This window comes from Dama dama, chromosome 5, assembly GCF_033118175.1.
Source record: "Dama dama isolate Ldn47 chromosome 5, ASM3311817v1, whole genome shotgun sequence".
Taxonomy (NCBI): domain Eukaryota; kingdom Metazoa; phylum Chordata; class Mammalia; order Artiodactyla; family Cervidae; genus Dama; species Dama dama.
The window spans coordinates 126,216,950-126,232,291 of record NC_083685.1 but is presented as its reverse complement, the minus strand read 5'-3'; the positions used below and the strand labels follow the sequence as shown (position 1 = coordinate 126,232,291).

General features: G+C 57.8%; 2 protein-coding genes across 4 annotated transcripts in view; both read left to right on the top strand.

Annotated features, from left to right (window-relative positions):
* The first annotated feature begins 609 nt into the window (after positions 1 to 609).
* Positions 610 to 5,512, top strand: RPL38 (ribosomal protein L38). Of its 3 annotated transcripts, none has more exons than XM_061144957.1 (6): positions 610 to 627; positions 1,318 to 1,409; positions 1,624 to 1,657; positions 1,813 to 1,873; positions 4,672 to 4,794; positions 5,438 to 5,512. In XM_061144957.1, exons 1-6 carry the CDS (start codon positions 625 to 627, stop codon positions 5,461 to 5,463), a joined length of 339 nt encoding a protein of 112 aa, XP_061000940.1. In that variant the 5' UTR covers positions 610 to 624; the 3' UTR covers positions 5,464 to 5,512. The 3 variants fall into 3 exon arrangements, with proteins under 3 accessions (XP_061000940.1, XP_061000939.1, XP_061000941.1); XM_061144956.1 differs by having other exon boundaries at positions 626 to 739; XM_061144958.1 differs by lacking the exon at positions 610 to 627 and having other exon boundaries at positions 1,397 to 1,501.
* Positions 5,513 to 10,788: 5,276 nt separating this feature from the next.
* TTYH2 (tweety family member 2) overlaps positions 10,789 to 15,342 on the top strand; it is a 35,159-nt gene continuing 30,605 nt past the window's right edge. Inside the window, exon 1 of the mRNA XM_061144955.1 lies at positions 10,789 to 10,958. Within this exon, the coding sequence (XP_061000938.1) occupies positions 10,830 to 10,958 (129 nt within the window). The 5' untranslated portion in view covers positions 10,789 to 10,829. The remainder of the gene's footprint in view (positions 10,959 to 15,342) is intronic.

The window sequence follows — 15,342 nt, the reverse complement described above, 5'->3', positions numbered from 1 at the left end:
GCCCAATGAGTATGCCACAGAGGTCAGCTATTCCAGGCTTTAACTTGCTTTTGTGGCACCAGTTATTTATTTATTGCTGCACTACCAGCAAATGGAATCTGAGTTCCTTGACCAGGGGGTCTCACCCACATCCCCTGCAGTGGAAATGCAGTCTTAACCACTAGACCACCAGGGAGCTCCCAATGGTACCAGTTCTTAAATGGACTTCCCAGGTGGCTCAGTGGTAAAGAACCGGCCTGCCAATGCAGGAGCTGGAGCTGCAAGTTTAATCCCTAGGCAGGGAAGATCCCCTGGAGAAGGATCCACTCCAGTGGATCCTACTGAAGGATCCACCCCAGTATTCTTGCCTGGGAAATCCCATAGACAGAAGGAGCCTGACAGGCTACAGTCCATGGGGTCACAAACAGTCAGACACGACTGAGCGACTTCACTTTCACTTTCCTAGAAAGAGGTTCTAAAATATACACAGGGGAGTCCCTTCAACCTGAATATTCATTGGAAGGTGATGCTGAAGATGAAGCTCCAATACTTTGGCCACCTGATGTGAAGAGCTGAGTCACTGGAAATGACCCTGATGCTGGGAAAGATTGAAGGCAAAAGGAGAAGGTGGCAGCAGAGGATGAGATGGTTGGATAGCATCATGGACTTAATAGACATAAAATTGCACAAACTCTGGAGAAGGCAATGGCACCCCACTCCAGTACTCTTGCCTGGAAAATCCCATGGACAGAGGAGCCTGGTAAGCTGCAGTCCATGGGGTCGCTAAGAGTGGGACACGACTGAGCAACTTCACTTTCACTTTTCACTTTCGTGCATTGGAGAAGGAAATGGCAACCCACTCCAGTGTTCTTGCCTGGAGAATCCCAGGCACGGGGGAGCCCGGTGGGCTGCCATCTATGGGGTCGCACAGAGTCAGACACGGCTGAAGTGACTTAGCAGCAGCAGCAGCAGCTGGGAGATAGTGGAGGACAGAGGAGCCTGGTGTGCATGTTCATGGGGTTGCAAAGAGTCGGACATGACTTAGGAGAACAACAACCCTTCATTTAAATGAAAAAAATCTCTGCCTAGGTGCCCAACACAGAGGTCTAATGAAAGTAGTTGATAATAAGTCCTAACACAGGTCTTCAAACTGGGTCTGAAACAAAACCTAGCAAAGGCAAGGTGGGATTTGTGCGAAGGAATAGAGGCGGTCAAGAGTGGGGGCAGGGAGGCGGCCCGCTGCGTTCAGGGAGCTGCACTGTTAATCTAGGCCAGAAGAGGGCAGAGAGGCAGCCATGGGAAGGGCAAACGCCTGTGTGGTTTCTTGACCCTCTGCAGACACCGTACCCAGCTTCCTCTGGGGCAGGGTTTAATTGCCCGGAAGCGGAAGTCTCTTCCTTTTCCGCTCTCTTCGCTTCTCGCCCCTTGACGTGAGTCTTTGGTGCCGTACGTGGGGAATGGGCTAGTAATCCGTGGTCATCCGCGCCGGGTGCTATCTGAGGACCCCAGTCCTGGGTTGAAGGTGTTGCGGGGGGAGGGTGGGGTGCGATGGGGCCCGCATTCCGGGGGCACGGGGCGGGGAGGCAGGGCCGCCGCCAGAGCCCGCGCCCCCGTTGACGCCGCCAACGCTTGTCTTCCCTGCAGGTTCCGGCCGCGCGCCCCGCGCCTCGTCGCTATGGTGAGTACGACCCCCTACCTGGGACTCCCCTCGGGACGGGGGGCGAAGGCAGGGCGGCCTCTGCGAGGGTCTTCGGGGGCCCGAAAGGGGCTGCCGGGGCTGGAATCCCCAGCACATGCGTCTCATCGGCTGATTGCCTTCGCTCTGTGTTGCAGCCTCGCAAAATTGAGGAAATCAAGGACTTCTTGCTCACGGCCCGGCGCAAGGACGCAAAGTGTAAGTGGGCGCCCTGGACGGGAGGCGGCGATCGCGGGCGCCGGGATGCCCCCCGGAACGGCGGGCCGGCGCCGGGCGGCCACTTATGCCCTCGTCTGCTGTCGGGGTTCGGGGGTCTCAGTCTGTTTCCCCTAAGACAAGACGCTTGGTCCGGGGTGTGTTCTCTTCCTTAAGGAGGGTCCCCAGGGGTGTTTTTGTTTGGTGTGTGGCGGGTGCTGTGAACGGATGTGAAGAGCTGACTCGTTGGAAAAGATCCCGATGCTGGGAAAGACTGAAGGCAAAAAGCGAAGGAGGTTGCAGAGGATGAAATGGTTAGATAACATCCCCGACTCGATAGACATAAAACTCAAGTTCCCGCAAACTCCGGGAGATAGTGGAGGTTCCTGCTGGGGGAACGTCTGGAAACGCAAGTTTCACAAACTCGGAGTCAGTGCTGCGTGTTGGGTTCTGGGCCGGAGACAGAGGACAGGTTCTGTTAACAACGAACTACGTCATTTTTCTTCTCCGTGTTTTGGTGTCCTGGGCTGTAAACGAAGCGGGAGGGTCACTGATAGGAGACACATAAAGCAGCAAGTCTTTGATGGACATGTGCCAGCCCCAGCTGCCTTTGTGTGTGCGCGCTCTCTTTTCCCTGAATGTGAGAGGGAGTCCTCTCGTCTCTTTGTTGAAGGAGGTTTGGGGAGCCCGTGTTCTGCCCTGGGTTTGGACTCAGACGTTGTGTAGCTTTAACACCTTTTTGGGGCTGCTACTTGCAGTTTCCCTCCCCTCCCAGATAACGTCCTAAAGGGAAAGTTGGGTAACTTGTGAAAGTAGGGTACTCTTGGCCAGACGGGTTAAGGTGGGCTAAGGTACTGAGGTCTCTGACGCCCAGTCTTAGTGGTGAGGTGAAGCGGTGGCTCGGGGGAGAGCCTTTTGCGGATTTGGGGGGGCGGGGAGAATCGTAGTTGTATCCCTGTTACCTGAAACAGTCTGGTGCCTTCGAGCCTCTGGTACTGTGGGAACCGCAGGTGACCACGTGCTCATATTTTTTTATTTGCAGTTACACATGAAGAGAAGCTTTATCAGTCAGGTTTAGTCCAGGCCAGGGAATTTGCTGTCACTTCCTGGGCTCAAAGGCCAGCTCTACCAGTGGGTAACCATGGGGTCCATGACCCCACCATTGCCTCTGTAGCAAAAGGGGGTGATCATACCTGCCTCTCTGGATTGGTGCCAGGATCAGACCAGATGACCCAGTAGAGAATTTTAGCACAGTGAAGCGATGACACCAGATCCATCAGACTGCTTTGCATTGCTGTTCTGTTTGGGAGCTTGATGTTAAAGTGTGACCTGTGAAAGCAGGGGTCATGTTCCCCTGGATATGATAGGGTACCCAGGAAGTCTTTTTTTAGATAAAATTGTCTTCATAGTTGTAAGTGCAAAATAAATAACGTAAAACTCACCGTTTTTAGGTGAGCAGTGTGCGCTGTGTTTGCATATGTTCACATTGTGGTGTGGCCACGCTTTCTGAGAAATTGTCATCTTGTAAAACTAACCCATTAACCAAGAGTCCCCAGCCGTTTTACACCAGGGACCAGTTTTTCCACGGGCTTGGGGAGATGGCTTGGGTTTCACGCATCGCCCACCTCCTCCCGGGCAGCCTGGTTCCTAACAGGTCTTGGGCCAGTACTGGTCTCTGACTCTCCCTCCAGCCCCTGGCGACCACCATTCTTCTGTCTGTGGTACCCTGACCACTGTCAGGACCTCATGTAAGTGGAATCATGCCGTATCTGTCCTTTCATGACCGACTTCGTTCATTTAGCATAACGTGGACATTTGGGTGGTTTCTGCCTTTGGCTCTTGTGAGTGATGTTGCTGTGAGTTTTGATGTAAAATATCTCTTGTCCCTCCTTTCAGTTCTCTTGAGTATATTCCTTCTGTCCCTGGGATTCTCCAGGCAAGAATACTGGAGTGGGTTGCCATTTCCTTCTCCACATACGTTGTTGAGTAAACATTTTTTCAGAGACGCTCACATCTGACCTTGTGAGAGTTCCGTTTACAGGTGTACGGCAGCTGCTGGGAACAACCCAGTATATTTAGCTTTGAGAGGGATGTTAAGATAGCAGAATAGATTGGTTTGAATAAATATCCACGGACCTGATGTATTAGAATGTGAGTGAGCCAAGGCAGCCGGTGTCTTGGGCAGGTTCGGCCACAGTTTCTGCTTCCTGTGACATGTCCTGCCCCTTCAGCAGTTACTGGCAGAGATGGAGTTGGTGTCGTGTGGCCAGGTCAGCCTGCGCTATGGGAGTCAGAACGAGCAATTTGAAGGGTTCCAGACAAGAGTAACCTGGAAGAGGCTGTTTTCCTGCTTCCAGAATAGCTGCTGGCCTCATAGTAAATGCATTGACGGTTGTACATAATCAGATTGTTCGCTAAATTTCAAACCGCACACTGTTGAGTTTGGGGCACACTTGGGGCTCTTTACTGTCCAAGCTGTGGTCCTGATACAGAATTTTAAAGCCATATAAATATAAGATGGATACTGGGTGGTTTGGAGTGTATTCACTGTACCAGATCCCACTTGTGTTACAAATACAGACCTTAACTCAGGTTCTAGAGTATTGATCCAAGGGAAGTGTAGATTTCTGACACTGAGGTCAGAGGGGGATGGGGGGTCTTATTTTCTGTTTCATCAGAGGAACAGCGAGGGAGGTGAGCACAGTGGTCCCGGGTGCTTGTGCAGAAGACTCAAGCAGCAGGTGGACTGTGTGACGTCTCTCCTGTGACAGTCTTATTACTAACTCTGGTCTCTCTGGTAGCCGTCAAGATCAAGAAAAACAAGGATAATGTGAAGTTTAAAGTTCGGTGCAGCAGATACCTCTACACCTTGGTCATCACAGACAAAGAGAAGGCAGAGAAGCTGAAGCAGTCCCTGCCTCCAGGTGAGTAGCCCCAGGCCGTGGTGGGGGTGCGGACAGCCTGCGACGTGGGAGGGGCCTGTGTCACCAGCTCGTTCTCCCGAATTAGGAGAGCCCGTTGTGGTTTGTCTAAGTATCTGCTCCTGCTGTTGGTGTCACGTGGGCAGTTCTCAGAGGTTAGATCCAGAGGGAACCATGCCTTTCTAATCCAGCATCTTACCCGCTGGCGCTGACTCCCTGGGTCACTCATTTCATCCTCACCATGGCCCTGCAGGGTAGGGAGGTGCTGGTATCGGTGGCCCCCATTTTCACTGGTTGAGAACCTTACTGAACACAGCAGGCGATGCGGGTGGAATAAGCAGAGGGGCCATCCTGGTGGCGGAAGGCTCAGCAGAGCAGCTGGGAGCTCGGAGCCCAGCCAGGGTTCCCCAGGCCACGTCTTCACAGCACAAGTCAGCCAGCACTGCTTCCTGTGTGAACATTGACTGGACCACCTTGAGAAGGGCCAGCGGGAGCGTGTTTATTATCAAGCACTAACTTAGCATTTGAAGCAGACCTCCCTGGTGGGCTTAATTTCTGAGCTTTGTGAGCCCTCTTTAGCCTGAGTGCCAAATCCAGATGAGTCAAGTCTTCTGATTGGCTCACATTTGTGTGTCTTTGCCTCTAGGTTTGGCCGTGAAGGAACTGAAATGAACCACGTACGCTGCTTTGAACTGTATTAAAATTTTTAAAATTCTCAAAATGGCCTTTGTCTCTGAGAACGGGGGTGGGTGGGTGCCAACTTGGTGATGGCTTCTGGCGGGAATAGCGCGGGGTCCTGGCTGCTGCCTTGTTTCCCCCCTAATCTTGGGCTGTGGTCCCAATGGACAGATAAGCCGTCTCTTTTTTAAGTCTAATTTTGAAAGTAAATAGAAATAGGCAGCTAAAGGAATCAGATACTGATGGAAATAAAGCCAGTCTCCACCCCTGAGATTTTAAAAGTCACTTAGGTAAAATGAGCTCCCTGGTAATGAAAATGATAGTTGGAAGGAGGAGTTGATCAGTGTTCTCAGAAGTGGCAGTAAATGAAGCCGGCTTTTCCTCAATCCTCAGGATGGGTGGCTTTTGTTGGCTGCCAGTAGGCCCTTCCGTTAAACTGATGGGAGCTGAGGCGGGTGCTGGGAAGGCAGGCTGGCACCGCCAGTCAGCAGCCTGAGACGGGGTCTGTGGCGGGGTACCTCTGCCAAGGGCTGAGGCGTCCACAGGACCCATGCGGGCACCTGCGCAATCGTATTGGGCTCAGCATTTTCTCTGCTTAAAACGTGCCTGAAGCACGTGGCCCTCCTCCTCTGGGGAAAGGATGGGGGTCCTCTCACTGAGGTAGGAGGGGATGTGGAGGCAAAGTGCCCTGCCAGCTGGCAGACACCCACCAACCACATGCACAGGTGGGGGTGTGGATTTTTTTTTTTTTTCCAGATCTAGGTTCTCAGGCACAGAAAAGAAAATACTCCTGTGTGTTTACTAAGTAGAGCTCAGGAGTGGTACCAGCTGTTCACCAGATGAACACAGCTGGAAGGACAGTTTAGATGAGAGTTTCCAAGAAGGAGCTAAGAGTGGAGGTGGGTGGGTGTCAGCCCAGCGACAGAAGCCCTGGGAGCCAAAAGACTGATGTGAAATCCAGATGATTTTAAGGGGAGGAGCCAGAAGTCTGACCCCGAACCCAGGCAGTGGAGTGGTGGCTGTGAGGGTGGAACGTGCCTGCTGGCTCAGGCGTGGGCAGGTCCAAATAAAGGGGTGTGACCGCTGAGGTCCCAGCAGGCCTGGCTCCTGGGGGCTCAGTGGTGCTTCCACTCCCCGCTGGCTTGCTGGTCTTGATCTCTCATGTGCCTTTCCCATGTGTGGTAAGTTGCTTCAGTTGTGTCCAACTCTGCAACCATATGGACTGTAGCCTGCTGATGGTCGTCCCGTCCTTGTCAAACTTTGATTATCTATGCGAAGGTTTCTTTCTGAATTCTGTCACTGCCCCACCTCACCTGCACAGTTGCCAGTCCCTGGGAGGGCTCCATACCTGTTTGCTGCATCTGGTGTCAGGGTTGCCAGGGCAACAGTCAAGCACCAATGGGACACGGAGGCAAGATTGCCTTCACCAGGGGCTGTGGATCCCCTGTGGTTGGTGGGTGTCTACCAGTCGGCACGGCAGTTCGCCTCCACACCCCCTCCTGCCTCAGTGAGAGGACCCCCATCCTTTCCCCACAGAGGAGGAGGGCCACGTGCTTCAGGCACCATAGGATTGCACAGGTGCCCGCACGGGTCCTGTGGATGCCTCAGCCATTGGCAAGGAGGTATTCCCGCCACAGGCCCCGTCTCGGGCTGCTGAGTGGTGGTTGCCACCCTGCTTTTCCCAGCACTCTGCCTCAGTTCCCATAAGTTTATGGCAAGTACTTGCCCATTCTCCAGTGGTTTTAGAGTCCTGAGCTAAGAATAAAACTGAGGGGCCTTCTTGGCGCGTCGTTCCGGGCGGGCCACAAGGTGGCGCCAGAGTCCGGCAAGTGAGGGCAGGAGCCCCGCGAAGGTCTGGACCTGGTTTACATTGATAACATCTAAGGAGCCGAGTGCTCCAGATGTCTGGCGGTTTCTCTCCCAGGAATTCTACAGCATGTGAGGTAGTGAAGCGCGTGTTTTGTTTTCTTCTGGGAGAAGTGCCCTCGGGGGCTCTGGCTGTGACCAGACCCAGATAGGGCGCCTTCAGCAGCTCCCGGTCTTGCCCGCCCTTTCACCATCCCAGCTTCCCAGGAAGAGGGCGGGTTTACCGCTTGGGCTCCCTTTGTCCCGGCGCATTGTGCAGAGACCAGCCCCAGCTCCTAGGATACGAGCCCTGCCGACTTTGTCTAGAGAAGGCATCCTTTCACGCTGTGGGTCTCAGCCCTGGCCTCTGCCTCCCAGCCACTTGGGGTCCTCTGTAAAAATTCACACCGTGGTGTCCAGGGCTGAATCCAGAGATTCCGTGTTAAGTTGGCCTGAGGCATCGCTGTGTGGTGGAGCCCTCAGGCGCCCAGGGCCCACCACTGCCTTGCTGAGGTCAGCCCACAGCTTGGGTGAGCTGGTTCTGGCCGTGCCAGGTAAACGGGGAACGGTGCGTGCAGGAGGGCTGGTCAACCCAGGAACGCATCCCCGGGAGGGCTCGCAGTTCGGTTCTGCTGCACTGCTTCTCTGGAGACCTCTGGGGAAGTGGCTAGAATGGTCGCTGCCTAGCTGGGTGCAGACTGGCCCAGCAGGTTTGCAGTCAGGGTGCACCCCGAGGCCGTGGGGATGGCCCGAGGGTCAGCTTCTGCTGTCAGCATCAAGTGTGGGGTGCAGGCCCCCCTTCCCCCGCCTGCCCCCGCTCGGGACAGGGGGGCTCACTCCCTGCCACTCAGGGAGGCAGACCCCTCCCCCTCTCCTCTCCCCTGCGGCACTTGCAGTTCACAGTTGTGACTCTAATCTTCTAGAGGAACGGCAAATCCTCCTAACTTCCGGGTCAGGGAGGCCAGGATCAGCAGCTGCAGCCCCGGGGGCGGGATGGGAGGGGGGACCGTGTCTGTGGCACCAGGCAGAGCCTACCCCAGAGGTCCCGGGCAGTGAGGTCACACTGGTGAGTGCCACCGAGGGCCCTCCAAAATCGCTTCAGGTGTCCGCCTTGCTCAGCGACCAGCACGGCTGGTTTAAGACCAAATCCCTTGCCAGGGTCCATGGCAAGGACCATTCCATGGCCCACCTTGCCAACTTCTTTCTCTATTTTTAAAAAAACTATACAGCAAGGCTAGTTGAGAGGCAGCCTACAGTGAAATTCACCCTCCCTGGTATCCAGTTCTCTGTATTTTGTGCCGCTGTGGAACCGCCACTGCAGTCCAGAGAGAAGAGTCTCGTCCCCCCACCCCCAGTTCCCTCCTGCACCCCAGCCCTTGGCAGCAGCCACGGGAGTTTTCCAGCGCCTCCTTGTCACTCCCCTGGCTGAGTTTGGACTCACTGGTTCCCCTCTGTGCCCTGTGGGCCTTGGGCCTTGATCTCACTGTGCTCTGTCTCCCTGCTCAGAATCCAGCCTTCTTCCCAGGATGCCCTGAGTTAAGTTCTTTGCATCCTTCAGCTCTCACCCCATGTCATTTTTCAGGAAATGTCCCCGCACCCCAGACTCAGTCCCATTTCACAACCCAGTGGAAGGTCCTTGGGGGTGGGGTGGGGTCTGTGACCAATGACCGCGTGGGATGAAGGCCGCCCCCCGCTCGCCTTTACACAGCAGGCCCCTGCCGGCAGGGATGTGTGTTTTGCTCAACAGTGGGTCCCCTAGAGCAGAGAAGGTGCTCCCAGTTCGTTGGATTAATGAAAGGAAATCCCAATGACAGGAACGGTGCTCCCCAGCGACGAAGATGGATGGCTGTGGTTCTGGGAACCTTGACCCGGACTGTGACCTCCTGGAGGAGAGAGAAGTCTCAACTACTAAACAGGGCTCCATCTGCCAGTCCTGGATCTCTAATAAGGGAACGGGTGTTTGTACACTGTACTCCCCTAGTAGTCAACGCGTTTCACCCATGGAGTTTCACCTTCATCCACCAGGTTCCCCCAGCCAGAAACCTAGAAGTCTCCCTACCTCACACACCTCACCCCCACCCTGCACTACCACTGATCAGACTGCCCGCGACTCAGGCCTGAGCTTCTCAGGACCCCTTCACCCCCCTACTCCTCCGTCACCGACCTCAGACGGCCCTTTACCCAGCCTTGGACCCTGTCCCAAGACTTACCCTCTCCTGGCCCCTTGCCTCCCACAATCACCAAACGCTGTTGGGTTGTGGGGCCACACCCCTTTTCTGCCTGCGAGGCTCTGTTGGACCTGGGACTGCACCCCCCAAGCCCCACCCCGGCATACTGCTCTGCCTTCCTCCAGAGCATAGCTAGCACCTGTCTTCATGAGTACCCCTACCACCTGCCGCTAAACCACAATCCCTGCCCAGCCAGACTTTCTGTCAGCTTTTGTCCAGGGACAGAACGTCTGGCACCTAGTAGGCCCTCGATTAATTTGTGTTCCCGAAGGCTCCGACTCCCTGGGAGGTCTAGCCCTCCCAGGCTCCAGGGTCTCTCCCCCGGGAGGTGGGGACCTTCCAACCAGCTGCTTCTTTCCAGGTGGGACCCATTAGTTGTTTGGGCAGATGCCCTGGGCGCTCCCAGGGCAGGACCGTGTTTACAGAGTGGATGCTCAATCCCAGATGAGAGTGAATTTAGAACTAGTGACCCAGGGACTGGGTCCCTTTGGTCTGCAATCTGTCAGTTCATGCTAAGTCACTTCAGTCGTGTCCGACTCTTTGGGACCCCATGGACTGTAGCCCGCCAGGCTCCTCTGTCCATGTGATTTTCCAGGCAAGAATACTGGAGTGGGTAGCCATTTTCTTCTCCAGGGGATCTTCCCAACCCAGGGATCAAACCCACTTCTCCTGTGTCTCCTGCATTGGCAGACGGGTTCTTTACCACTAGTGCCACCTCTACCCTCTAAAACCGCTAGGCACGGCAACCTCGCCTTTCTCATGCCATGATTGCTGTGAGTCTTCTCCAACACCACAGTTCAAAAATATCAATTCTTTGGCGCTCAGCTTTCTTTATAGTCCAACTCTCACATCCATACATGACTCCTGGAAAAACTGTAGCTTTGACTAGGCCGACCTTTGTTGGCAATGTCTCTGCTTTTTAATATGTTGTCTAGGTTGGTCATAGCTTTTCTTCCAAGGAGCAAGCGGGGACCCAGAGACTGTTGTTAAAACGAGACAGATTCGGGAGGCTTCTGGGGACTGTTTTCCCTTCTTCCACCTCTTTTGCCTGGACTTGGGCCAGGACAGATTCCTGATCAAAGAAAAGCTTCAGGTTCTAGGGCGTGACCTCCGGTGGCCCGAGGGTGAGCCCGGGCGAGTGGCCGCCCTGGAAGGGGCGGGGCGGGCCCGCGCTCGGGGGGGCGGGGCCTGGTCCCCGGCTGGGCGGGGCCGGGGCGGGGCCGGGCGGGCGGGCGCGCGTCCCGGGCCGAGCGCCGGGCTGGCGGGCGGGCGCACTCGGGCTGAGCCATGCCGGCGGCGCGCGTGGAGTACATTGCGCCCTGGTGGGTGGTGTGGCTGCACAGCGTCCCACACCTCGGCCTGCGCTTGCAGCCGGTGGACAGCACCTTCAGGCCCCGCGATGAGAGTTACCAGGAGGTGAGTCCGCGACCCGGCGCCCCGAGTCCCCGCACCGCCCCTTCCCGCCTCCCAGCCCGCTGCGCTCCGCGCGCCTCCAGACCCCACACCCCACCCACCCCACACTCTCCCCGCAGCCTCTTCCCGCTTCGCCCTTTCCCCGCGAGTCCTTGGCCCACGTCCCTCCCGTCTGGGAACCTCACGGGCCTGGAAAACTGGAAAGATGGGAGTTAAGCCGGCCAACGGCACGGGGGGAAGGGCGCTTCCTGCGGGGCGGGGGTGGGGGCTGAGCGCCCTGGGAGAGGGCAGTGCCGCTCAGGGGTCGGAGCTGGGGGGGCATTGGTGCCTGAACCCGGTGATTCCCGCGCGCCAGCTACGGGGACCGGGGGCGCGGGACGGCGAGGCGCTCCCCGGGGTTTCCCTCCTCTGCGGGGAACCAGACGCGCTCTCGCTTTCCGGGTCTGTGCGGCCTGGGAGAAGTTTGGGCAGAAACGGACTGGAGTCTCCGGGTTTGTCTCCGCGGCACCCCTCGTCCCCAGCCCCTCCTCCTGGGCCCCTACTGGACGACGACAGAGCCAGAGGAGAGGGGTGTGGACCCGCAGCCTCATGTGGATATGTGGGGGAAAGAAAGTGCCCCCCCCCAACACCCCCAACCCCTCCTCTGTACAGACACACCTTCTGAGCCCCGGATTTCTGGGTCTGGGCGGCTTGGCCAGCCTCTTCCCCCATCCCCGCAGTTCTGCCCTCGTCCTGCTCCGCTGGCCCTTCCCTCCCCGGTTTCTGCACCCCTATGGGGAAGGGGTGCTCCCCTAGGCTTCCCCGCCCAGACCGAGTGCAGAGTCTCCCGCCTGGTCAGGTCTGGCCCAGGCCAGTTCAGCCCCCGAGGCCAGCTGAGTCAGTTTTCTGTCCGGTTAAAGATTCCGCGGTTGGGAAACCCAAGATGGGGCCCATTTGTTTAGACCTGTGCGCCAATCTGGGGACTTTGACCCCCAGCGGGCAGGTTCTCCAGATCTCTGCGTGTGGGGCGGGCCTGGGCGGAGCCGGGCCGAGGAGGTCAAGCTGGCAGTCAGCTGTTCGCCTCTCCCCAGCCAAAAGACTTTCTCCTGCAGGGTCCCGGGGATCCTGATGCAGTGGGCTGTGCAGGGCGCTGCTGACGGGGGAGTCTAACCCCCAGTGTCCTTGTCACCCGCGGGCCCCAGGCAGATGGTGCCTGCCCTTCCAGAAGCGGGAGAGGACCGGGCCCTTTCCTGCTGCTGGGCAGGGAGCAGTCAGCCAGTTTGGCTTCCGCAGCTCGCGCCCTTCCCGGTCTGCACGCCCCCTCCCACCCCCTCCCTGAGCCCTGCCTGGGGAAGGCCGCTGGCTCCCTGAGAACTCGGCCACCTGGGGAGAACTCCAGGGAATCTTCCTCTCCCAGTGAATGCAAGAAAAGAGGCGGATGTGATTTCAGAGACAGCTGTGTTGCTTGCAGATTGTGTGTGTGTGTGTGTGTGTGTCTGACCCCACATCTGCTTGTCCCAAACCCTGCTCCCCAGATCCTGTCCTTCGGTCTCCCACCGTAGCTTTCTCCTTTCCCCTGGAGGAAAAGTAAGCTCCCTACTGGCTGGAGACGACCTTCGGGTGTGGGGAGGGGGCTGGACGGGACAGACAGCTGCTGTCTGGCAGTCCTGGTGGGCCTGAGCCTGCCCCACCCTGCTTGGTCCCCTGGAGAGGTGACAGCCAAGCCAGAGGGACCGACTCACAGTCCCTGTCCCTCTCCGCCCCGTGTCAGACCCTGGCACTCCAAGGGGCATCCCCTCTCCCCGGCCTCACCCCCACCCTGCTCGCCCTCTCAGGCAGCCCAAGGGCCCTGCCTGGGATCCGAGTGCGGTAGGGCTGGACAGGACTGGACGGGAAGTCTGGCTCTGGGTGTTTATTTCAGGCGGCTCCCGTTCTGGTGAGTTCCCCTGGTGTCTGACCACAGGTCTCTTCTGGAAGTCCCCTTCCCCCTGAGCAGCAATCGCCCATGTCAGTTAACACCATCGACCAGGCACTTTCTGCTGTCATCTCAGCGCTCGGCAGACTTCTGACTGGGGGGAAGCCCTGTGCCAGACGTGGGGTCACGTGCTGACTGTGCCGCCACGGCCTTCGGGGCTCAGCTGCTGAGTGGCTGGGAGGAGGCTGTGCGTTGGAATCCACAGTTTTGTCACTTAACCGTGTGACCATGGCAGGTGTCTGTACCTCCGAGCCTCCCTTCCCTCCCCTGCAAGTAGTGAATGAGCTGTCCCTTGAAACGTGCTTAGTACCTCGAGGGCCCCCTCGCACGTGGTGGGCCCAGTGATGCAAATCATTACGCAGACCGGCCTTGATGTTCAACAGCGTGTCCAAGTGCTGTGACGCATGGAGGATGCAGACGAAGGATCCGCCACAGTCATGGTCGGGAAGGACTGAGAGACACGTGCCGAGGGGGCTGCAGCTCATGCCCCTGGGGGCCAAGTGAACTGTGCCGGCTTGTGGTGCGGCGTGTGTGTGTGTGTGTGTGTGTGTGTGTGTGTGCAAGCGGACCCACATGCGTGTGTACACCCCAGAGATCAAGTGGAGCTGGGAACAGGCAGTCAAGCTGAAGGACAGCTCAGGGAGGGGGCGGGCTGTGCCGGGGATCCGGAAGGTACAAGGAAGCCTGAGGGACGAGCAGGTGGCCTGGTGACGACCCAGACGTCCTGTGCAAAGTCAGCCCCAGAACCCCCTTGAGGAAGCAGGCACCCCCACCCCACTCACTTTCTGGGGTCTTGGGAGCCGCCGTGGAAGCCCACTGGTGGGTCAGTCTTTCCAGCCCTCCCTGCCAGTGAACTGGACCCTGAGTCCTTGCCCAGATCACCTAGGCCCGGTCCACCAGGCTCCTGGGGAGGTGGCAAGCCCCAGGCCCAAGGGGCGCCCCCGCCCAGCTGGGCCCCCAGCTCCAGGTGGGGAAGCTGCGGAGACCCTCCCCACTTGTGAGATGGGGTGGGGATGGAGCAGATCCTGGCGTCAAAGAGCTAGTGAAGGGACCCCATCGTCATTTAGTGGGTATAAAGCATGTGGCCAGCGCTGGGCACTTCATAAGTTGCCACAAGCCCCACTCGGCACGGAGGAGGCCCCCACCGGCCAGGTGTCGCCTGGGCAGAGTTGGGAAAAGGGCCCTGACACTGCCCCCAGCTGTGTCTCCCCAAACCAGCCACCCCGGTTCCCCCTTCAGCGGCCCCGTCACCATCCATCCCAGAGAGCTGGGAGAGCAGAGCAGACACTGAGGACGCAGTGCCTTTGCGGCTGGGGGCTCCAGACGCTGCTGCGCGGAGGTTCACTGCCTCTGCCGCCCTGCCTGCTCCCTCTCCCGCTTCCGCTGCCTGGCCGTTGTCTTGGGACGTGCGTGAGGAAGCAGAGGAAACATTCTTCACTTTTTACACGTATCTCCACGTGCTAACTCTGGGTAATCCTGTTTGTAGGCTCCACAGAGTCTCACACACTCCCAGGGGAGGGTTGGATCCAGAGCTATGGGGCTCCCCCAACTTGGGGGCGTTTATCAGGAGGAAAGACCACGCGGGGATCCCTCCCTGCCCCCCACCCCCCGCAGGATTTGAGAAGAGCCAAAGGATGAGGAAGCCCCATTCATCCAGTGTGAACCTTGAGTCATGGTCAGCAGACACTCACGCTGCCCCCCACCCCCGCCCCCTTCGCCAGGAGGTGGGGGAGCTTAACCCTTTCCAATCAGGGCCTCCCCCTGCAGCTCCTTGCCCTCTGGCCTCACCCCTGGGCCGGCACAGTCTTCATCTCCTGGGGTCTCGGGGTGAGGGGTGCTCAGGATGTTGCCCCCTCCCTCCCCCGCCCAAGTGCAGAAGCCCCTGTGGGCTCAGCTGCCACCTCGGCATTCCCAGAAGACCTGTCAGTCACTGCTGCCCCCAGCTGGGGTCCTGGGTTCGTACTGTTTCTCGTTACAAAGTGAGAAGCCAGAATGAGTGGAAGTTGCTTGGGTGAGGGGCGAGGCCTGAGCCCTGCTGCAGGGGCCGTGGGCTGGCTGTTGGGTGGCCCAGGGAGGTGGTGGTGGCCACACGGGCTGGGAACCTGTCCTTTCTTGGCTCCGTCAGCGCAGGAGGGCGTGAGTCGACTTCCTGGCTTCCTGCAGACAGGACATCCTCCTTGTAACACCCGGAGGTGTGTAACGGAGACCTGCAGAGTCCGTTAGGAGCAGGAGCACTGTTGCCTGTCAGAGGGTGGCAGGGTGACGCGGGGAGAAGGTTCTGCAGGCTTCTCGCCCCTCCCTCCTTCAGCCCCTCCTGCCTCCAACCTTAACCCTAACCCTGGGCTTCCCAAGTGTCTCAGCAGCAAAGAACCTGCCTGCCAATGCAGAAGACTCGGGTTTGATCCCCGGGACAGGGAAATCCCCTGGAGAAGG